This window comes from Saimiri boliviensis, chromosome X (assembly GCF_048565385.1).
Source record: "Saimiri boliviensis isolate mSaiBol1 chromosome X, mSaiBol1.pri, whole genome shotgun sequence".
Classification (NCBI taxonomy): Eukaryota; Metazoa; Chordata; class Mammalia; order Primates; family Cebidae; genus Saimiri; species Saimiri boliviensis.
The window spans coordinates 132,098,929-132,122,101 of record NC_133470.1 but is presented as its reverse complement, the minus strand read 5'-3'; the positions used below and the strand labels follow the sequence as shown (position 1 = coordinate 132,122,101).

The following is a 23,173-nucleotide window of genomic DNA, read 5'->3' as shown; positions in this document are numbered from 1 at the left end:
TATTTAAGAACCAAGCTGAATCATGTTCTTCTCTTAATATTTCTTCTCTTAATATTTAAGAACCAAGCTGAATCATGTTCCGGCTTTTGACCGCCTGCTGGTCTCGACTAAAGACACCAGAAGAGACACGAAGGTAATATTACAATTATTTCCCTAGGCCTATTCCATTATTTCCTCCCACAAATCTGCCCATAGTCCCTCAAGGGAAAAATCTTCATAATATATGTTGTTAGGTGAAGTGATTAAGCAGTGGTTGTAAGATTGGAGGCAGGGTTGAGGAGGGATGGCTAATTGTACAAGGTTAAGCAAATCAAGGGAGAAAAGCATCCTTCTACTGCTTTGGCTGGGCCTTTTATGGTACATGCATTGGGATTACTGCAGGTCAGAATCCCAGACACTAAGGAAGAGTATAACTCTATGTTTAGCTTAAAACCTAACTGTTGTTTTAAGACTTTGGCTCATTTTTCTTTTTTCATTTCTAGGAATGTGACCATACCTATCATTGGCTTGGACAACTCAGGGAAAACTCTTCTCGTGGAGACATTCCAAAAATGTAAGGAACTAAGAGCATTAGACACTGGTGTGGGTATCCCATGCACCCCAGAATCCAGTTAATAATCATTCCTTCCCAGCATTACTTCATGGCCCTCAGTTTCCCTCTTTTTGTGGATAAACACCTCCCAACACACACACTCGAGAGAGTCTCTCTCCTTCCCTCCCTTCCCCACGTTACAAAAACAGCCTGTTTATGTAATGTCTGTCACCTGCTCCCTTTACAAGATATCCTAATTGAAAGTCCTTTCATAGGGTCGGTATGCATGAGTTAAAACTATGTAAAGCATTGCAGTCAGTTATGAAGGATAGCATGTTTGAAATGACGTCTAGTTTCAGGGCTCAATTAAAGTGCAATTTGATCTAGATAAGAGAGACAAGTGTGGGATGATGAAGTTTAATAACAGGAAATTCTGTGACAGCTAATATACAGAGTTGGAGCTTGAGAAATGTTGTCAGTTCCGATATGTGCAAGTTTAATACCAGATTTCTAGTTTAATATCTTGACATTTCAAGAAGCAGTTACACAGAATTTCAGAAAGCTACTATACTACTTGTTAAGGAGCAATCAAAGAAGCCAGTACTATCTGCCACAGGATGCCCTCCACCCATGTTTATTGAATAAATGAAGTAGTATGATGACATGGTTGAGTTTTATCTAACCTGGCATCCCTGAACAAAAAGGGCTAACCTGACTCCTCTGCCACTGACCTACCCGAACTCCTCATCAATTTCCTTGAACTACAGCAACAGCTTTCTGGCTGATCTTGTCATCTCCAGTTGTCCCCCCAGTATTTAATCCACATAGCTACCAGAAGGACTTAATATAAAAGTCTGATCACGGCACTTCCCTGCTCAAAACTGTTCAATGCCATTATCTTCAAGATAAAACTTAAGTTTCTTAGCAGCACACAAAGCCCTCTCTGAGTTGGTCCCTGAGTCTTCCTCCAGCTTCATTCCTCATGCTCTCTGCACATGCCCTCTAACAAAGCCACAACAAATTACTTGCCATCCCCCTTTCCTAGTTCTGTACATATCGTCCCACTACTTAGCATTTTACCTCCATCATGATCTACCTGCTAAATCAAAAGCCTCAAGTCAGAGCACAGCTGGACATCAGGAAAGCCTTCACTATCAGTGCCCTCCTTCAGCTCCCACTCTATTCCACGCATCACTCTGGCACGAACTTATTACTACATCATCAGGCAACTGCAAGTCCATCCCCTAAATTGTCAGCCTCTTGAGGAGAAATAATGGATCTTTTCCTCTCTGTATCTTTAGCCTGTGAATTTTTAGCATTTTCAGGTAGGTATTCAATAAATATTCATGGAATGGATATTCTGCCCATTCCACCATTCACCTGATGCAACATGTTGCCATTTTCTTTTCTATTCTTTATTCTTTTTTTTTTTTCTTTTGAGATGGAGTCTTGCTCTGTTGCCCAGGCTGGAGTGCAGTGACACAATCTCAGCTCACTGCAACCTCTGCCTCCCAAGTTCAAGCGATTTTCATGCCTCAGCCTCCCAAGCAGCTGGGATTACAGGTGTGCACCACCACACCTGGCTAACTTTTTGGATTTTAGTCAAGATGGGGTTTCACCCTGTTGGCAGAGCTGGTCTTGAACTCCTGGCCTCAAACAATCTTCCTGCCTCAGCTTCCCAAAGTGCTGGAATTACGGGTGTGAGCCATTGTGCCTGGCGACTTGTTGCCATTTTCTATAACAACTTCCTCTGTCCCATTAGCAGCTCCAAGCCTCATATTTTAACTAATGGGTTCAGCCTGTATTCCCGCTTGTAGGAAACAAACTTAACTCCTTGCTTCACCCTATTCTCTGATAGGCAGAAATATTTAAGAAGGTAAATAGCAGCAGGAAAAATCCAGGAGCCAGGAAAAATCACAAGATTATTGAAAACAGTGGGGATAATTTTCTAGAACCCCAACTCAACCTCGCCCCTGGATTCCCTTTAGTCCGGGTACGCCCTAGGAATCTATATTTTAAGAACTGCCACCGGGCGCGCTGGCGCATGCCTGTAATCCCAGCTACTTGGGAGGCTGAAGTGGGAGGATCCCTTGAGCCCAGGAGTTCTGGGCTGTAGTGCGCTATGCCGACCAGGTGTCCGCACTAAGTTCAGCATCAATATGGTGACCTCCTGGGAGCAGGGGACCACCAGGCTGCCTAAGGAGGGGTGAACCGGCCCAAGTCGGAAACGGAGCAGGTCAAAACTCCGGTGCTGATCAGTAGTGGGATCTGCACTCCAGCCTGGGCAACATAACGAGACCCCGTCTCTTAAAAAAAAAAAAAAAAAAAAAGAATTCCCCAGGGGTTTCTGATGGCCAGCCTTTGGAAGCACTCACCTGGTATTAATGGTATGCTATTTTGCCTGTGAGAATAGTGTCTGTTTCCCGTTTTAATTCCTAGAGGACACTGCCTAGAGTCTATTTACTTTGTTACTGCATAATTTGCCTTGTGCTCAGTGAATACCTGGGGGGTGATTCATAAATCTATTTGTCGTGACTACATTCACAGGGAATTTTTTAATGGGCGTGGATATCACATTCTGAAGAATGTCTCAGGCCACTTCTGTCTATGCAGAACCACCAGAATCAATCTAATAGGTTCCTCTGTGTCCAAAATTGAGTAATTCACCTCCCTTGTCCCTGTGAAGGTTTTGTTGTTGTTGTTTGGTTTTGTGTTCTCTTTTGTTTTGGGACGGAGTCTCACTCTTGCTGCCCAGGCTAGAGTGCAATGGTGCAATCTCGCCTCACTGCAACCTCAGCCTCCTAGGTTCAAGCAATTCTTGCCTCAGCCTCCCAAGTAGCTGGGACTACAGGCATGTGCCACCACACCCAGCTAATTTTTTCTATTTAGTAGAGACGGGGTTTCACTGTGTTGGTCAGGTTGGTCTCGAACTCCTGACCTCAGGTGATTCCCCCCCACCCCCCGCCTCGACCTAACAAAGTGCTAGGATTAGAAGTGATTAGAGCCACCATGCCTGGCCACTGCGAATGTTTTTAAGCTGATTGCCAAGAACAGATAATTGCCTAGGAAGGAAATGCCAGTCTGCAAGCAATAACTTGTGCAAACATTTGAAGACAACAGCTATAAAATATTTTGGGACAAAAGCCATTTTGGGGTTTTAAAAAATTTATTAAATTTTTATGGGCACATTGTAGGTGTATATATTTATGAGATACGTTGATACAGACATACAATGTGTAATAATCAAATCAGGGTAAATGGGGTATCCACCACCTCAAGCATTCACCATTTATTTGTTACAAACATTCCAGCTGTACTCCCTCAGTTATTCTAAATGTACAACAAATTATTGCTGACTATAGTCACTCCGTTGTGCTATCACATACTAGAGCTTATTCATTCTAACTACATTTTGGTACCCATTAACCATCCTCATTCCCTCCCCTCATTACCCTTTCCACCCTCTAGTAATTATTCTACTCTTTCTTTTCTTTTCTTTTTTTTTTTTTTTTGAGACGGAGTCTCACTCTGTTGCCCAGGCTGGAGTGCAGTGGCACGATCTCAGCTCACTGCAACCTCCGCCTCCCAGGTTCAAGCAATTCTTCTACCTCAGCCTCCCGAGTAGCCAGGATTACAGGCATGTGCCCATGCCTGGCTAATTTTTGTATTTTTAGTTGAGAAGGGGTCTCAATCTGTTGGCCGGGCTGGTCTCAAACTCCTGTCCTCAAGTGATCTGCCTGCCTTGGCCTCCCAGAGTGCTGGGATTACAGGCATGAACTGCGCCCAGCCGTATCCTACTCTTTGTCTCCATGAGTTCAATTATTTTACTCTACGGCTTCCATGAATGAATGAGAACATGTGAAATTTATCTTTCTGTGCCTGGCTTATTTCAGTTAACATAATGTACTTGTTCTGTCTGTGTTGCTGCAAATGACAAGATCTTATTCTTTTTTTACGGCTAAATTTTATGTATCCATTGTGTGTATGTACCACATTTTCTTTATCCATTCATCTGTTGATGGACACTTAGGTTGCTTCCAAATCTGGGCTATTGTGAACAGTGCTGCAATAAACATAGGACACCAGATAGCTCTTTGACATACTGAGTTCCTTTCTTTTGCATACATACACAGCAAGTGGATTGCTACATCACATGGTAGTTCTATGTTTAGTTTCTTGAGGAACCTTCATAGTGGAACATAATTTATCTTCCCACCAACAGTGTATGAGGGTCCCCCTTTCTCCACAGCCTTCCCAGAATGATCAATGTGCTGAGGAGAAGAATGTATATCCTGCATTCATTGGATGAAATGTTCTATAAATATCTATTAGGTCCATTTGCTTTATATTGCAGATTATGTACAATGTTTCATTGCTGATCTGTATAATCTGTCCAACGTTGAAAGTGGGGTGCTGGAATCTCCAATTATTACTGTATTGGGGCCTATCCTTCTCTCTTTAGCTCTAATAACATTTGTTTTGTATATCTGGATGCTCCAGTGTTGGGTGCATATATATTTATTATTTTTATATACACTTGCTGAAGTGATCCCCTTATCATCATATAATGACATGCTTTGGCTCTTTTTATAGTTTTTGTCTTGAAATCTGTTTTGTCTGAAGTATAGCTACTCCTGCTCTTTTGGGTTTCCATTTGCATGGGATATAATTTTATAACCCTTTCAGTCTCTATGTGTCTTTGTAGATGAAGTGTGTTTCTTGTAGGAAACAGACTGTGGTTTTTTGCTTGTGATTCTTTCCACTCATCCACCGTATGTCTTTTGATTGGAGAGTTTAGTCTATTTACATTCAATGTTATTATTAATAAGGACTTACTACTGCCATTTTGTTATTTGCTTTCTGGTTGTTTTGTGGTCTTTTCCTTCCTTCCTGTCTTCCTTTTTGTGAAAGTGATTTTCTCTGGTAGTATGTTTTGAGTTATTGCTTTATATTTTTGTGTATCAGTTGTAGGTTTTTTGATTTGAAGTTACCATGAGGCTTGCAAATAACATCTTATAACCCATTATTTTCTTTTATTTTAATATTCATCCGCTGCCACCTGGAAACCCCATTACTTTAAACTGAAGACAACTGTGATTGCAAAAACAAGAAAAAACTAATATTAATTGTACACTTTAACTTCATCCCCTCTGCTTTTTAACTTTTTGTTGTTTCTATTTGTATCATATTATACTGTCTTTAAAAGTTGCTATAGTTGTTAATTTTGATAGGCTCATCTTTTAGTCTTCCTATTCAAGCTATGAGTACTCTACGTACCACCAATTACAGTGTTATAACAATACTCTGTATTTGTCTGTGTGACTTACTGTTACCAGTGAGTTTTATACCTTCAGGTGATTTTTTCTTGCTCATTAACATCTTTTTATTTCAGATTGAAGTACTCCCTTTAGCATTTCTTGTAGGAGAGGGTTGGTGTTGACAAAATCCCTCAGCTTTTGTTTGCCTGGGAAAGTCTTTATTTCTCCTTCATGTTTGAAGGATAATTTTGCTGGATATAATATTCTAGGATAAAAGTTTAGTTTTTTTTTTTTTCCCCCTTCAGCACTTTAGGTATATCATGCCACTATTTCCTGGCCTGCAAGGTTTCTATAGAGAAATTTGCTGCCAGAAATACTGGAGCTCCTTTATATCTTATAGTCTTGCTGCTTTTAGGATCTTTATCCTTGACCTTTGGGAGTTTGATTATTAAATGTCTTGAGGCAGTCTTGCTAGGGTTAAATCTGCTTGGTTCACCATAATCTACTTAAGTATTCATATATTTCTGTTGGTTTGGAAAGTTCTCTGTTATTATTCCTTTGAATAAACTTTCCAGTCCAATCTCTCTCTCTCTCTACCTCCTCTTTATGGCATTTTCCCTTTTGAGGCAATGATGTATTTTCCGGACCCTGTATGTGTGCTTTTTTTTTAATTTTTTCTTTTGACTCCTCTATGTTTTTTGTTTGAGATGGAGTCTTGCTCTATAGCTCAGGCTGGAGTGCAGTGGCACGATTTTGCTTCACTGCAACCTCCGCCTCCTGGGTTCAAGTAATTCTCCTGCCTCAGCCTCTCAAGTTAGTTGGGATTACAGGCATAAGCCACCACGCCCAGCTAATTTTTGTATTTTTAATAGAGATGGTGTTTCACCATGTTGGCCACGCTGGTCTTGAACTCCTGGCCTCAGTGATCCACCCGTCTCAGCCTCCCAAAATGCTGGGATTACAGGCGTGAGCCATTGAGCCTGGCCTATGTATTTTCAAGCAGCCTGTCTTAAAATTTATTAAGTCTTTCTTCTGCTTGATCGATTCTGCTGTTGAGAGACTCTTCAGTTTGTCAACTGAGTTTTTCAGCTCCAGAATTTCTGCTTTTTAATTATTTCAATCTTTGTTAAATTTATCTCATAGATTCTGAATTCCTTTTCTGTGTTATCTTGGATTTCAATGATCTTCCTCAAAATAACTATTTGAATTCTCTGTCACGCCATAATTTGTTACTGGTGCCTTATTTAGTTATTTTGGTGAGATCATGTTTTCCAGGATGGTCTTGATGTTTATTGATGTTCATCAATGCCTGGGCGCTGAAGAGTTAGGTATTTAACCTATGCAGGCTGGGGTTGTTTATACCCATCCTTCTTGAGAAGGATTCAAAGGGAATTGAGTGTTGTAATCAAGTCTTTGGTCACTGCAGCTGTATATGCATTAGGGGACACCCTAAGCCTAGTAATGCTGTGACTCTTGTAAAGCTGTAGAGGTACCATCTTGGTGGTCTTGGGTAAGATCTGAGAGAATTCCCTGGTTTGCCAGGCAAAGTCTCTTGTTCTTTTCCCTTTCTCCCAAACAAATGGAGTCTCTCTCTCTCTCTGTGCTGAGCTGCCTGGAGTTGGAGAAGGGGTGATACAAGCGCTTCTGTGGCTACCACCACTGAGACTGTGCCAGGTCACACATGAAGCCAACATAGTACAGGGTCTCACTCAAGGCCTGTGGCAACTATTTCCTTGCTATCCCTGATATTTACACAAGCCCAAGGGCACTTTAGTCTGTCGGTGATGAATCCTGCTAGGACAGGGAATTTCCCTTCAGTGCAGCAGGTTCCCTTCTGGCCCAGGGTGGGTTTAGAAATGCTACCCAGGAGCTAAGGCCTGGGGTCAAGGGCTTTAGAAATTTGCTTGGTGCTTTATTTTACTGGGGCTGAGCAAGTATCCAGGTTGCAAGACAAAATCCTCTTTATATTTCTCTTTGCTTTCCTCAAGCACAAGGGGTCTTTGCCCATGGCCACCACTGCCCCAAGTCCATAGCGACTATAGCCTAGCTACCACCAATTTTTATTCAAGGCCCAAGGGCTCTTTAGTCAGCAGGTAGTGAGTTCTACCAGGCCTGGGTCTGTCCCTTCAGGGTAGTGTGTTCCTTTCTGGCCCAAAGTGAGTCTAGAGATGCCTTCCAGGAGCTAAGGCCTGGAATCAGGGACTTTAAGAGTCTGCTTGGTGCTATATTTTACAGTGGCGGAGCTAGTACTGAAGTTGCAAGACAAAGTCCTTTTTACTCTTCTCTCTCCTTTCCTCAAGCAGGAATCTCTCCCTATGGCCACTACCACTGAAAATGTGCTGGGTCACACCTGAAGCCAACATAATACCAGGTCTTGCCCAAGGCCCATGGTGACTGCTGCCTGGTGCTCGCTGGGGATGTTTAATCAAGGCCCAAGGGCTCTTTAGTCAGGTGGTGGTGAATCCTGCCAGGACCGAGTCCTTCCCTTCAGCGCACTGGGTTCCCTTCTGGCCCAGGATGGGTCTAGAAATGTCATCGGGGACCTATGGCCTGAAATGGGGGCTTCAGGACTCTGCTTGGTACTTTATTTTTTTGTGGCTGAGCTGGTATTCAAGTTGAACTACAATGTTCTCTTTACTATTCCCTCTCCTCCTGGAGCTACAAGCTGTGCTGCCTGGCACTGTGGGGAAGGGTGACACAAGCACTCCCTTGGTCATACCAGCTGGTGACTCACTAGGTTGCATGCCCCTTAAGTCCTTGGCTCCAAGCCGATCAAAGCACCAGGACTTGCCCAGGAACTGCAGTCCTTGTGGCCTGGACTGTCTTTCAAGTTTATTTAGCACCCCAGAGCAGGCCATGGTGACAGGGCTTGCTGGAACTCAGGTTCCAACTGTTGGGATCAACAATTTCTCTCTGGCTAGGGCTGGTCTAAATGCTTCCTCTATGAGTGCTAGGCAAATTCTTCCCTGTGTAGCTTTCTGCTGTGACAGGGCAGCACTGAGTTCCAATCCAAAGTCCTGCAATCACCGTACTCTCTCTTCCAAACACAAATTCCTCTCTCTGTGTCATGTGGTGTTGCCAGGGGAGGGGAATGGGTAGTGCTGGTGATTCAAGACGATCTTTCCTACCCTCTTCAGTCCCTCTTTCCTTGACATGATGTTATTACCAAGGCGGGGTGTGGGGGGCTCATGCTTGTAATCCCAGGACTTTGTGAAGCTAAGGCAGGCAGATTGCTTGAGCCCAGGAGTTCAAGACCAGTCTGGGCAACATGCCAAAACTCTGTCTCTACAAAAAAAAAAAAAAAAAAAAATCAGACAGGTATGGTGGCATATACCTGTAATCCCAGTTACTCAGGAGGCTAAGGTGGAAGGATCACTTGAGTCTAGGAGGTCAAGGCTGCAGTGAGCTGAGACTCAGCCACTGCACTCCAGCATAGGCGACAGAGTGAGACCCTGTCTCAAAAAAAGAAAATATATAACCAGATACTGTGATCGCTCTCCTGATTTTGGGTTCTTATGAATGTGCTTTCATGTGGATAGTTGTTCAATTTGGTGTTCCTGCAGGGGTGACCATTACTGAAGGATTCTATTTGGCTATCTTACACCACCTCCTCCAAGCCATTACTATTGACACCATTCACTATAACTGTTTTGTCTGGCGTGGTCATGTAAGGCAAGAAAAAACCCAAGCACTAGTACAAGCAGGTGTCCTAAATGAGGACATTTAGACCAGTGCCTTTCAAACCTGGCTATGTATTTCAATCACCTGGGGAGCTTTTTAGAAAAAACATGATGCTTCAGTCACACCTCAGATCTATGGAATCAAACCCTGAGAGAATGAAGCTTGGTGTTACAGGGGTTAAAAGCTCTACAAGTGGCTGGGCACAGTGGCTTATGTCTGTAATCCCAGCACTTTGGGAGACCGAGGCCGGGTGGATCACCTGAAGTCAGGAGTTCAAGACCAGCCTGGCCAACATGGTAAAATCGCATCTCTACTAAAAACACAAAAATTGGCTGAGTGTGGTGATGGGTGCCTGTAATCCCAGCTACGCAGGAGGCTGCAGCAGGAGAATCACTTGAACCTGGGAGGCAAAGGGTGCAGTGAGCCAAGATGGTGCAACTGTACCTCAGCCTAAAAAAAAAAGGACTCCAGGTGATCATGGAGAACAGTGAAGAACAGTGAATACTGAGAACCAATAACCAGAATCACCTGGGGAGTTTTCAAACCTACTAACAAGGGATCTGGCAGTTCAAAAACTTTGGTCTGGAAAGAAGCTATGGAATCTACAGCTCCCCCACCCCCCTCCTTTTTTTTTGAGAGAGTCTCACTCTGTCACCCAGACTGGAGTGCAGTGGTACAGTGGTGTGATCATGGCTCACTGCAGCCTTGATTGCCCAGGCTCTAGCAATCCTCGCACCTTAGCCTTCCAAGTAGCTGGGACTACAGGTGTGTAGCACCACACCCAGCTAGCTAGCTCATGGAATCCCTATCCTAACAAGCTCACCAGATGATGCTGAGACACAATCAGGCATGAGTTTCACGGCTCTCCAGGGCAGTGGTACTCAAACTTTAAAGTGCAGAAGAATCACCTCAGGATTTTGCTAACTGTAGGGAGTTTGTTAAACATGCAAATGCTTGTGTCCCAAGCCTAGAGGTTTTGATTCATTTGGTCTGGGTTAGGCCTTAACAATCACCCCCATGTAATTCTCAATTATATGGTGCCCAGACCATGCTTTATGAAGCACTCCACTAGGGATACAGAGATGAATTAGACTCAGTACCTGTTCTTAGTGTGTTGACACATTAATAGAGGAAATAAGAGAAATGTAATTGTCAGAGAAGAACTCCTTACAGCACCTAGAGTTTGCCAACAATAGAATGCATTAACTGAAGGAACTGGTAAGGTTTCAAGTAAAAAAAAAAAAAGAAAACTAAGGAATTTTTTTTTTTCTCTGACAGGGAAAAACATATAACGCTTTTCTTGATGCAGGAAACTCTAATATTACCTTTAGAGTTTTAACCTATTCTTTTTTTTTTTTTTTTTTTTTTTTGGAGGCAGAGTCTTATTCTGTCACCCAGACTGGAGTGCAATGGCGCGATCTTGGCTCGCTGCAACCTCTGCCTCCTGGGTTCAAGCGAGTCTCCTGCTTCAGCCTCCTGAGTAGTTGGGATTACAGGTGCTCATCACCACGCCTGGCCACTTTTTGTATTTTTAGTGGAGACAGGGTTTCATTATGTTGGTCAGGCTGGTCTCGAACTCCTGATCTCAGGTGATCTGCCCACCTCAGCCTCCCAAAATGCTGGGATTATAGGCCTGAGCCACCACGCCTGGCCCAGTTATTATTTTTAAGTAATCTAAAACAGATATAGCAAATATCATATCAAAGTTGTGACTGAAAATTATCTGAAAGCCATAATTTAAAAGTTCATTGCCTAACATGAAATCAGAAAGAAAAGATGTTATGAAAATCACATTAAAACATAACATATATATATATATACACACACACATATATATGTATTCTCATTTCCAAAGACTATAAAGCATATCACTAACTTTTCACGTGAATGATTCATTTCGGCAATCCTATGGAAAATGTCACATGCAGTTCTAAGACTATAAATAAGAAGTTATTGATTCTAGTTTTAGTGTTCCCAGGTATGGGTATAGAAAATGTATTATGTCATTTTGCTCCTAATGTGGGAAGAGAGCTAGGCTAGAGCAGTCACTTCAACAGACTGGCATGCATATAAAGGTTGCTATTTTTTGTTTGTTTGTTTTTGAGACTGAGTCTAGTTCTGTTGCCAGACTGCAGTGCAGTGGCACAATCTTGGCTCACTGGAACCTCCACCTTTCAGGTTCAAGTGATTCTCCTGCCTCAGCCTCCCAAGTAGCTGGAATTACAGGCACGCACCGCCATGCCCAGCTAATTTTTTTTTTTTTTTTTTTGAGGCGGAGTTTCGCTCGTTACCCAGGCTGGAGTGCAATGGCGCGATCTTGGCTCACCGCAACCTCCGCCTCCTGGGTTCAGGCAATTCTCCTGCCTCAGCCTCCTGAGTAGCTGGGATCACAGGCACGCACCACCATGTCCAGCTAATTTTTTGTATTTTTAGTAGAGACGGGGTTTCACCTTGTTGACCAGGATGGTCTCGATCTCTTGACCTCGTGATCCATCCGCCTAGGCCTCCCAAAGTGCTGGGATTACAGGCTTGAGCCACCGCGCCCGGCCTAATTTTCGTATTTTTAGTAGAGACAGGGTTTCACCATGTTATCCAGGATAATCTCAGATTCCTGACCTTGTGATCCATCTGCCTCAGCCTCCGCAAGTGGTGGGATTACAGGTGTAAGCCACTGCTCCTGGCCTTTTTTTTTTTTTTTTTTTTTTTGAGACAGAGTTTTGCTCTTGTCGCCCAGGCTGGAATGCAGTGGCACGATCTCGGTTCACGCAACCTCTGCCTCCTGGGCTCAGGTGATTCTCCAGCCTCAGCCTCCCACGTAGCTGGGATTGCAGGCATGCACCACCGCACCCGGCTAATTTTTTTTTTTTTTTTTTTTGTATTTTTAGTAGCGATGGAGTGTCACTATGTCAGCCAAGCTGGTCTTGAACTGCTGACCTGGTGATCCCCCCGCCTCAGCCTCCCAAAGTGCTGGGATTACAGGTGTGAGTCACCACACCCAGCCAAGGCTGCCATTTTCAACTGTGTTTCCATGGGAGCTGAATGCGGTATGGAATTCCCTATGAGATTTTATCTTCTGGCTATAGCTTTTCAAAGGAAAATGTATCTGAGTTTAGCATGGTTTCTTGGAAGAGGTATGTGTGAGATGACTTCATACCCTTATCTACAGTAACAACCATTGTAAACATTTATTGAACACCTACTGTGTGTATGGTAATGCAGACACCCTCCTTCACATAGCTTTTGTTTTAGTTGGAGAGACAAGGCAAGCACAAAAAGAGGTGAAGGACCAGCTCAACAGACCATGTGGTCAATAAGAAATAGAGAAGTGCTGGGCGTGGTGGCTCATGCCTGTAATCCCAGCACTTTGGGAGGCTGAGGCAGGCAGATCACCTGAGGTCAGGAGTTCAAGACCAGCCTGGTCAACATGGTGAAACCCCATCTCTAATAAAAATACAAATAATTAGCTGGGTGTGGTGGTACGTGCCTGTAATCCCAGCTACTTGGGAGGCTAAGGCAGGAGAATTGCTTGAACCCAGGAGGTGGAGGTTGTAGTGAGCCAAGATCATGCAACTGCACTCTAGCCTGGGCGACAGGTCGAGACTCAGTCTCAAAAAAAAAGAGAGAAGTGAGAAGTAGATAGGCCAGAGAAGGGTTCCTAAACAGTACTTGAGCTGGGTATTGAAGAAAGGGTGGGAGAGAAGGGCTTCCTGTTCATCTGTTTATTTATCAGATTAATTCAAATGCGCTTGGCATCACGAACATAATGGTGAACAAATTTCAATAAAATTGAAAGTGTCGCGGTCCTGCTGCAGTTTATAACCCAGACAAATAAATCATGGAATTTACAACACTGTAATATGTGCTATAACAGCGGTAAGCCCAGAAGAAAGGTACCCTATCCAGATCGCTGGTGGTGTGTGCAAAAATTCTAGAATAAACAAGATCAAAATTGGTATTTTTTAAAATAGGCATTAACTAAGCAAAGAGTAGAAGTGTGCTAAGCAGAGAGAACGGCATCCTGTAAAAGCCCAGGGAAAGAGGGAGCGTGACATTGATGTAGAATGGGAGAAGTAGGGGCAAAGGACCTCAGGGAAGAACAGATTATGTACCAGGGACAGTATGGACACCCGTCAGGTTACAGCGCTAGGAGATAGGTCTGGCAGGTTAGGAGGTGAAGGAGTCTGGGGCCCGTGGATACTCACTGAAGGTTACTGAGCCAGGAGAAGACAGCATGGGTAAAGCAACGATTTAGGAAGATAGTCCCTAAGTATGGGCAGGGTGGCAGGATGCTTCAGTAGGATTTCTCCGAGCAGGCTGTAGTCAGGGTTCAACAAATTATTTGACCTAACTATATTTCCCTACTTTGTGATTGCTTTTCCTCTCTTCCCCGCTGCACAGTACTTCCCAGTAGGATAGACAACTGTATGAAATCGGAACTGACTCTACGCCTGTTAGATGAGTATGGAGTTTCCATCTAAGTGATTGCTTCCCTTATTTTCTCCTGTGCATAGTACTTCCCAGTAAGACAGACCATTGTATGAAATCGGAACTGACTACACTTTTGTTAGATAAGTATGAACTTTCCATCTATGACCTGAACGGAGATCTGAGGGGCCGAGAAGCATGGCCAAACTACTACGCACAAGCACATGGGCTTGTTTTCGTCCTGGATTCCAGTGATATAAGACGCATGCGGGACGTGAGGATCATCTTAACACATCTGCTGCCTGATAAAAGAGTGGCAGGGAAACCCATCTTACTGTAAGATTCGGCCTTTCTGTCCTATTTTCCCTTCCCGATTTGTACCCTCAAAAGTATAGAAATGAAGGGTAGAGTGGTCCCTTTGTCACACCCAGCTATGCCTCCTGTTCCCTTAGGCTCCGTGAGGTAGAGCGGCCCAGTTCTCTGTGGGCTGTTCTCAAGAGCTACTTTCTACCACACATTGCCATGGGGGACATGTTACCTAACTGTACAAAAGTCATTTTAAAGGAAAGCATCAAAGGGAAATGAAAAGTGATATCCACTACCACCATGCCTTGACTCTTCCTGAAGACTACCTTCCTGAATTTGCTTATCATTTTTTTCGGGCTCTGATCCTGAAACCTCATGATAGCAGAGAACCCCTATCTTGTAGAATTGATGCCAATGACCTCCTCTGATCAGATTGCTCAAAAGTTACATAACTGGCACTTATTCCAGGGAGATAATGCAGGTGGCCAATTTTCATCCCTGCCCCCAACTTCCTTTATGCCTCTTTCATTCCTCATTAGCAACCCCAACTAGAGCATGAACAGAGTTTGGGAAACGATGTAAAAACTCCAAATCTGTTCATAGCCCAGTTAGCAATTCTAATTAAAGTTTGATAGCATAATGTAGGGGAAGTGAGAGATGAGCCTTCGGGGGGACTATCTTGGATTCAAATGATTTGTGCTATACTTTCCTTCATTTGGAGTTGGCTAGAAAAATGTCTAGCTCATCTCATTAGGTATGTTTTTAACTTAATTCCTGGATATTTAGCAGTTATAGTAGAATTTCTTCTCCTCTCTCCCTTCTTTTCTCGCCTTTTGCTTCTATTTTGGTTTCAGTCTTTCACTCTTTTTTCCTCCCTCTCTCATATGCCGTTTTAGCCTAGCAAACAAACAGGACAAGAAGAAAGCCCTCATGCCTGGTGATATTATTGATTATCTATTTCTAGACAAGCTCGTGAAAGAGAATAAGTGCCCGTGCCGACTGGTAAGTGTCAACCCCTTTCTTCCCTCTTCCTCTAGAGCCCTTGGCTCATTCTATAATCAGCCCCATATGTTGGGTTTGGGGCAACGCCTCTCCCTGTCAGGCGACACCCACAGTGATTCCTGACTTGACGGTGGTAACAAATACTGCATTCTGCCTTCAAAATAGCTCTGTAAAGTGGACACACGAATATCTCCATTTTATGGATAAAAAAGTCAAGGCTCAGAGACCCTACGTGACTTGCTCAAGGTCACACATCCAAGACACCACAACCACTTTATTAAAGGACCTCAGCTTTTGTGTCTGTCATTTACCTTTTCAGATGTGAATGCTGAGTGACTCCTAGAAGTCTCACTGCCTCTCTAGGCATGGCACAGCTTATGTGTTCCTCCACTCTTTGAATAAGAGTGACTGGTTCTGCTGGTCCCAGAGGCCCCAGGCTCCAGGTCTGCAGCCTTCTCTTCTCTTTTTGTCACAGGAGCCATGTTCAGCCATCAGCAACCTTGACAGAAGAAACCATCAGCCCATAGTTGAAGGACTGCGCTGGCTATTAGCTGTCATTGCTACTCGCCAACTACCACCCACTTTGAGCATCCCAATCTCCAAGGAAAACAGAGGCTCTGAACAGAGATGCTCTTCAAGCAGGTACTGAGATGCCTCTATGAGATTTACTGATAAAAAAAAAAGCAGCGGGGGTCAGTCTTCCTCACAAGCAAGGTATTCTGGGAGATGCTTGGATTCTGGGTGACATTGAGCAAGTCTCTTGATATCAGTTGGCTCAAATGGGGCTACGACAATGCCCACCAACACTCCAACATTGTCAGGTATACCCCATCCCTAGCATAACTTGGTCATGTGAGGGGAATGATTTTAATAAAGGTAAGCCAACCTATCAGCATTAGAGCTTCTCTAAAACAGGGTTACTAATCTCTAATTAGAGAAGAGAAATATGGAGGAGAAGAGGAACATGATCCCCTTAAGGAGCCTACTGGCATTATTCTACGGATGAATGTCATGAACCTACTCTGTATTCTCAGCCTCTAGTTCTATAATCCTCCCAATAATGAGGAATGATGGGAGAGGACAGAAATGTTGAAAAGAGGAAAAAGAAAATAGTAGGTGATCAGGGTTTTGAGGAGCAAAAGGCCTAAACATCCCCTTGCTCTGTTGTCATTTTCATTGCCCAAAGGCATATGGCAGGGATGGGGTAGTAGCTCCATAGATAAATAAGCTCAGAGTGTGTCTGCTTCTACTACTGTTGTCCTTTCCATCTTCTCCCACCTTCTCCACCAGACTTGAAATGCCAAAGAAGAAAACGCAGCATCTAGAACAATATTCAATAGAAGCTAAGCCTCTAAAGTCAATCCTACAGGTAAATGGCTCTTTAAATGCTAATACTCAGTGGCCAGTCCCTGAACACATGGGCACTAACTGACTTCTTCCCCCATCTTCTTGCTGTACAGAAAGAAGGAACAAGATTACGGCCTAAAAAGAATATGTCAGTAACATTTGCTTTACATGATGAACCCAGGAAAGAAGCTGAACATTCTAGAAGAATTAGAGCTCGGAATACTATGGAGCTTTGCTACAAATGAAGCTCCATATGTTGATGACAATATTTTTTAAGGTAATGCTGGGTCAGTGGTTAGAGAAGAAAATGTACATAGGTCTTCCCTAACAATTTCTACAACATTCCAATTTTGAGCCTGAAATTCTTTCCTCACTCTATGTTTGGTGATTAGGAGAAGAGAAATAGAAGAAGTACAGGAAGAGTGCTTGGATACCATCTTCTGGTAGTCCAGTATGATGCCCCAGCACTGGATGACACAAGATCTGTAGATGGCTACAGGATGTTATCTTAAAGTTCATGATTCGAGTGGTGGAAATATAAGTACTTTAAAAACATGAACACACTATGAACCAGTAATCCCAATTCTTGAGCTGTCTCCAAAGATAATTACACAAGTACCCCAAAAATGATGCTCAAGGATGTTTAATCACAGCACTGTGTACAGAAACTAAAAGTGGGAAACAGCCTATATGTCCAATAATGGAGAATGGCTAAATAAATTAGGATGCATCTATACCATGGAATACTATGCATACATTAAAAAGGCTAATGTGGACTTATATTTATTGACATGGAAAGTTTCCCACAACCTGGCATTTTTGTAAGGGAAAATAGCAAGTTAGAGTACAGCATGTATAGCATGATACATATACAGATATAGAGATATCTGGAGGGATATCACCAAAAGATACTAGGTAATTGTGAGATGTAAAAGGCCTAGGTGCTGTACTTTTGGATTTTTGTTTTATTAGAAATTGTCTTTTTTTTTTATAATAAGCAGATATCATTTCTCCTAATACAAAAAAGGCATTTTTAAAAAAGCTATGAGGGCTTAGAGGCTGTAGTTACTGGCCACTCCTTCTCAGTATTCCTTAGGACCCCAGTCTCCAAGATTGTCAACTATCAATATTATAATGTCACCTCAGCTCTGAAAGGGACATGGCCTTTCATACTCCTGGCTACCTTGGAGCCTTGGGTTGTTACACCTGCATAGAGGGTGTTAGACTTGGTGTGGGCCACTAACGAGGAGACACACAGTGCTCTGAGGACAAGGGGTGAGGATGAGAGTAGAGAGTAGAGTGGAAGGCAGTGGTAGAAGAGGAAGTGTTTTTTTAGAGATCAGTAACTATCCCTAAATCTTTGTCCAAAATTTAAATCCATTTTCCTTTCTATAACCCCAGAACTTAGGGCAAAAATGAGAATGGATACCTGGGATACAGAAGAGATGTTACTAGAAAATTCGTGTGAAGGAGCCTTTGGTTCCTATAGTTAGTACTCCTTAAATGAAGGGCAGAGGGGAGAGAGCAAGAGTGAGAGAATGTACGAGGCCAGGGCAGAGGATGGGTGGAGTGCAGTCTATACCCTGTTGGAAACTGGCCAATACCCTCCTACCCTGAAATGGTCTGGGAAGCACAGGAAACCTGGCACTTGGCTTCACTTACAATAACTGGCCTTTTTCTATTTTTACTTTCAACAGACTACTAAAGAGAAAAACAGTGGGAAATCAAAAGAAACATCTGATATCCCTCCCTCAGCAAACAGGTTCATCTCCAGAACTATCACGACTACTCGGTTTTTAAATTTCTATTTGATAATGTCTCTACACTCCCCATACAACTCCACCTACTCATCCTTGAGAACCCCTGTTATTCCTGTGTATCTGTATTCTAGCCATCAAATCAATCCTATACTCAGTGAGAGGCTCAAGAAAAGTGAGATGGCATCCACTGAGAATGAAGACCATCTTGGTAAAAAAGAACAGAGACTTTACATCTTTGTACCCAGACGTTGCTGACAAAGCTTGTGGACAGTAAGTCACGGGTGATCAACCAAAATTGAGCCGTAGAAATACACATTTTTTTCTTTAAGGTTCTTGGGCAGAAAAGGAGTGTCAAAAATAAATAGAATTTATTTGCTGAGAATTATGCTGTAATGAATCATTTTCAGTCACACCTCCATAAATAACTTTGTTTTAAAGCCCCAGCCACTGTCTGCGAAGCCCAGAACAATTGCTTTGCTGTTCCCAGGAACAGTAACTGCTGCCTCTACTAACACTTTGGTTAGCTATGCAAAAAATACAGGCACTTGAATGCATTCATCCCTCTATCCCAAGGGTGGTAGTGGTAGTGGTGGTAGTTATTACTATTACTACTACTATAGGTTGAGTATCCCTTATCTGAAATGCTTGGGACTGGAAGCATTTCCGATTTCAGATTTATTTTGATTTGGGAATATTTGCATTATATGTACTTACTAGTTGAGCATCCCTAATTCCAAAAATTTCTAATTATAGAGGATTTTGGATTTTGGATTTTCAGATTAGGGATGCTCAATCTGTATTACTTTCACCATAACAATGCAGCCACTACTTACTGAGTTATTCTGGATGCCAGGCCAGTGCTAAGTTCTTTATATCTATTATGTTATTCACAACAACCCTTGGGGGTAAGTATATACCTGATGGCATTTCACAGATGAGGAAACTAAGGGGCAGAAAAGTCAAATAAACTCGCCCAAGATCCCACAGCCTACAAAAAGCAGAGCAGGATGTTCTCACTCATATGTGGGAGATTTAAAAAGTGGATCTCATGAAGATAGAGAATAGACTGGCAGTTACCAGAGGACAGGAAAGTGCGGGGTGGTGGGGGAATGAGGAGAAGTTGATTACTGGAAACACATATACAATATGATAGATTGGTAGGGTGACTATAGTTTATAATAATCTAGTGTATATTTCAAACTAGCTAGAAGAGAATAACTCGAATGTTCTAGCATAAAGACAAATATTTAAGGTGATGGATATCCCAAACACTGATTTGATCTTCATAAATTATATGAATGCATTAAATTATCCTATGTACCCACAAAATGTGTACATCTATTATATATCGATTTATAAATTAAATTGAATTTTAAAATTTGGGGGAGAGAAGGAAAAAAAGTAGAGCAGGGAATTCAATCCTGTTATTTCTGACTCTAGAGCAATTTAAAGCCAGAAAGAAAGAGAAAGCTGTATCTAAGAAAAAACGCTGGCCAGGTGCAGTGGCTTATGCCTAGCACTTTGGAAGGCCAAGGCAGGTGAATCACTAAAGGTCAGGAGTTCAATACCAGCCTGGCAAATATGGTGAAACCCCATCTCTACTAAAAATACAAAAATTAAGGTTGGGCGCGGTGGCTCACGCCTGTAATCCCAGCACTCTGGGAGGCCAAGGCGGGCAGATCACTTGAGGTCAGGAATTCAAGACCAGCCTGACCAACATGGTGAAACCCCATGCAAAAAAAAAAAAAAAAAAAAAATTAGCTGGGCATGGTGGCACAAGCCTGTAATCCCAGCTACTCTGGAGGCTGAGGCCAGAGAATTGCTTGAACCTTGGAGGTGGAGGCTGCAGTGAACTGAGATCACTCCACTGCACTCCAGCCTGTGCAAGAGTGAGGTTCTGTCTCAAAAAAAAAAAAAGAAAAAATGCTGAAGTATTTTCATGCCTGTGTCAGCAGAATTATATTAATATCAATAAGCACACCAATAGTGGTAGCACACATGGTTGATTCAGCACTTTCATTTGCCAGGTACTGGGCTAAGTTCTTTATATATATATATCATTGCCTTTAATCTTCAAAAGCCTATGAAGTTGATTCTATCACCACCATCTTACAGAGGCAGAAAATGATATTCAGAGAGGTTAAATAATTTGTCCTTGGGCACGCTGGGACAGGAGGTGGCAGAAACAGTTTTCAAACTAAGGTCCTTCTCTCTACCCTATACCATCTCACCAAGCAGTATAAATCAACTAACTCATAAATGCTTCTGAGGGATAGAAACCTTGTACAGAAAGATCCCTCTTACAACCCCATCTAGGTCTGACACTGCCAATGGCTGCAGCATTTGCTCGTATCTTCAAAGGAACCAACCCAAGCACCTTAGAGGTCTTTGATAGGATTCTGACTGAGGCACAGCTTAGGAATCATGAAGCTGAAAGGAACGTTACAGAGCCTCTAGTCCAATCCCTGTTGTTATAAAAATGAGGAACTTGAGATACAGAAAGGTTAAGTGGTTTGCCCAAGATGATACAGCTGATGGCTGGCAGAGCTGCTCCTAAAAATCCAGACCTCGTGTGCCCAAGTCAGTGCTCTACTCTCTTAAAAAATACTGCATCCTCCCTGGGTCTTCTTTGGCCTCTCAGCCTATATACCACCTCTAATTTGCCTGATAAATATCACTGGAGAATTCTGCTGACAATCATTCTCACCTGGGGATAGAACAAATATCTCTACTGAATAAGAGTTTTATCAGGCAGGAGACTACGATTCAATAAACCATAAGAAAATTGGATCATGCACATTTCTCTTTATGACATACGTGGTTATGAGGCAGGCATACCTTCTCAGCCAATAGAGAAGGGGAAGTGGATGGGAAAAAGGGATGGGAGTGTGTACCTTATGAAGGTGAGCTGGGTGAAGAATTTAAGTTGGACCACATCTAACAAAACTGAATTTCAGTTTATTGGCACACTTCCCTTTGTGCAATGTAGGTGTTCCGAGGTGTCAACCAAATTTTCCTACATAGAATCCATCAACCACAGAAAGTTATTTAAATACCCTCTCCACAATACAATTAGTGTACCCTTAGTCATGTAAGGGAAAAAAATTCTTTGAGTGAATATTAATTTTGTTGTTACAGGCTGCTAACATACTTTCCAAACCCCTTATCAAGCTGGGTGACTAGGCAATATCCCCAGTGAAGGCAGGAATAACAGTGCCTACCTCACAGGCCTATTGTAAAGTTTAAAAGGGATGATACAGGTCGGGCGCAGTGGCTCATGCCTGTAATCCCAGCATTTTGGGAGGCCAAGGCAGGTAGATCATGAGGTCAAGAGATCGAGACCAGCCTGGCCATGGTGGCATGTGCCTGTAGTCCCAGCTACTCAGGAGGCTGAGGCAGGGGAATCGCTTGAATCCAGGAGACGTAGGGTTGCAGTGAGCCAAGATAGTGCCACTGCACTCCAACCTGGCAAAAGAGCAAGACTCCATCTCAAAATAAATAAATAAATAAATAAATAATAAATAAAAGGGATGATACACACAACAATGTTTAGAATAGTGCCTGGTATATCCTAAGTAGGATATTAAATGTTAGCTACCATTATGTTGATTTAGGGAAGGAGCTCGGTGAGATCATTAGAAAGCTATAGTCCCCCTTCTGGGATAGGTATCCACTTTTCTGTAGAGAACAATCCAAAGAGAGATGTCTTAGACTCTCAAGTACAAAGAGCATAGAGAATCTAGAATTACAACCAATGCCTCCCATATTTTTGTCTTTGAGAATACTAAATCTGCCAAAGAGATTTTACAAATCTTTCTCAGTGGGACAGCCCAGGGACCAAAATAAGGATAGTTTCTTGAGCTTGGAGAGCAAATTTTCTTAAAGGCAAGTAGTTGCCTTGGGGTTTCTTTTCTTTAGTTGTCAATGTCTTGGCCACTCTCCAGGTCGTTTAGAATCTAGCTCCCATCAGAGGCACTTGCAACTTATGAATGGCCCTGGCCTATCATTCACTCATACGACCCTGGAGATGTTTCTATCCTATCTTTCAGGACAGACCTAAGCATTCTGACTAGAGAAATCCCTATGAATACATAAACAGGTCCTTCCGCTCTGAATGGTTTTCATCTCCTGCACTCTAGTCCGCATTCGTCATTCATGTGTTAGGTCTACCTGCCGGAAGTACTCTGTCAGCAGGGTTGTTGAACAGTCTATGATCTCTGTAGGAAATGGGTCATACATTCAGACCACAGCAAAGATTAAGAAAACACAATGGTAATTCAGGGTTGGAGCATGGAAACCAGTAGTAGCTAAACTAGTTATAAATCCCCCAGAGATTCAAGTGTTTGGTGTTTGGGCCATATCAGTTGTGTTTTTATTTTTGTTTTAGTGGCAGGGTCTTGCTCTGTCGCCAAGGCTGTAGCACTGTGGCACAATCACAGCTCACTGCAACCTCAAACTCCTAGGCTTAAGCAATCCTCCCACCTTGGCCTCCCAAAGTGCTGAGACTACAGGTGTGAGCTGCTGTCTGTGCCCAGCCCCAGCTGTGTTTTGAATATCACTCTTCCCTCTCAATAACCTCTTCAAATCAGTCATTTTCAAGGCAGTTGCTACTGACAAGATGTAGTAAGTGCACTGAACATAACATCACTCTTCTCAAGAGAATCCTGCCAACCAGTAGTCTGAACAGTAAGATGTCTATGGCTGAGTTAAGGGTCAAGCCTAGACTCACTGCTTTGTTACTCAGCCCTATAAACCCTTTATTGGAAGACCAAAACTTAAATTTCTGATAGGAAGGAGTATAGAGAATGAGAACTGTCACCCAACTTTCCAAAATTGAAACCATTCCCTCATCCCACTGCATT

At 42.8% G+C, this 23,173-nt stretch overlaps 2 protein-coding genes across 5 annotated transcripts in view; one reads left to right on the top strand and one right to left on the bottom strand.

Moving 5' to 3' along the window:
* Positions 1-23,173, bottom strand: part of TRMT2B (tRNA methyltransferase 2 homolog B) — a 96,080-nt gene that overhangs the window by 10,598 nt on the left and 62,309 nt on the right. The window lies entirely within an intron of this gene.
* ARL13A (ARF like GTPase 13A) lies at positions 75-16,822 on the top strand. The gene is made up of 7 exons (XM_010350880.2): positions 75-133; positions 483-553; positions 13,983-14,232; positions 15,099-15,204; positions 15,680-15,846; positions 16,483-16,573; positions 16,665-16,822. Exons 1-7 carry the CDS (start codon positions 75-77, stop codon positions 16,794-16,796), a joined length of 876 nt encoding a protein of 291 aa, XP_010349182.1. The 3' UTR covers positions 16,797-16,822.

Excerpts from the sequence above, each read along its gene's own strand:
- ARL13A (XM_010350880.2), top strand. The coding sequence starts at position 75 with ATGTTCCGGCTTTTGACCGCCTGCTGGTCTCGACTAAAGACACCAGAA. Across the intron at positions 15,205-15,679 it reads ATAAGTGCCCGTGCCGACTG|GAGCCATGTTCAGCCATCAG; the intron begins GTAAGTGTCAAC and ends TTTTTGTCACAG. Across the intron at positions 15,847-16,482 it reads CAGAGATGCTCTTCAAGCAG|CTTCTCCACCAGACTTGAAA; the intron begins GTACTGAGATGC and ends ATCTTCTCCCAC.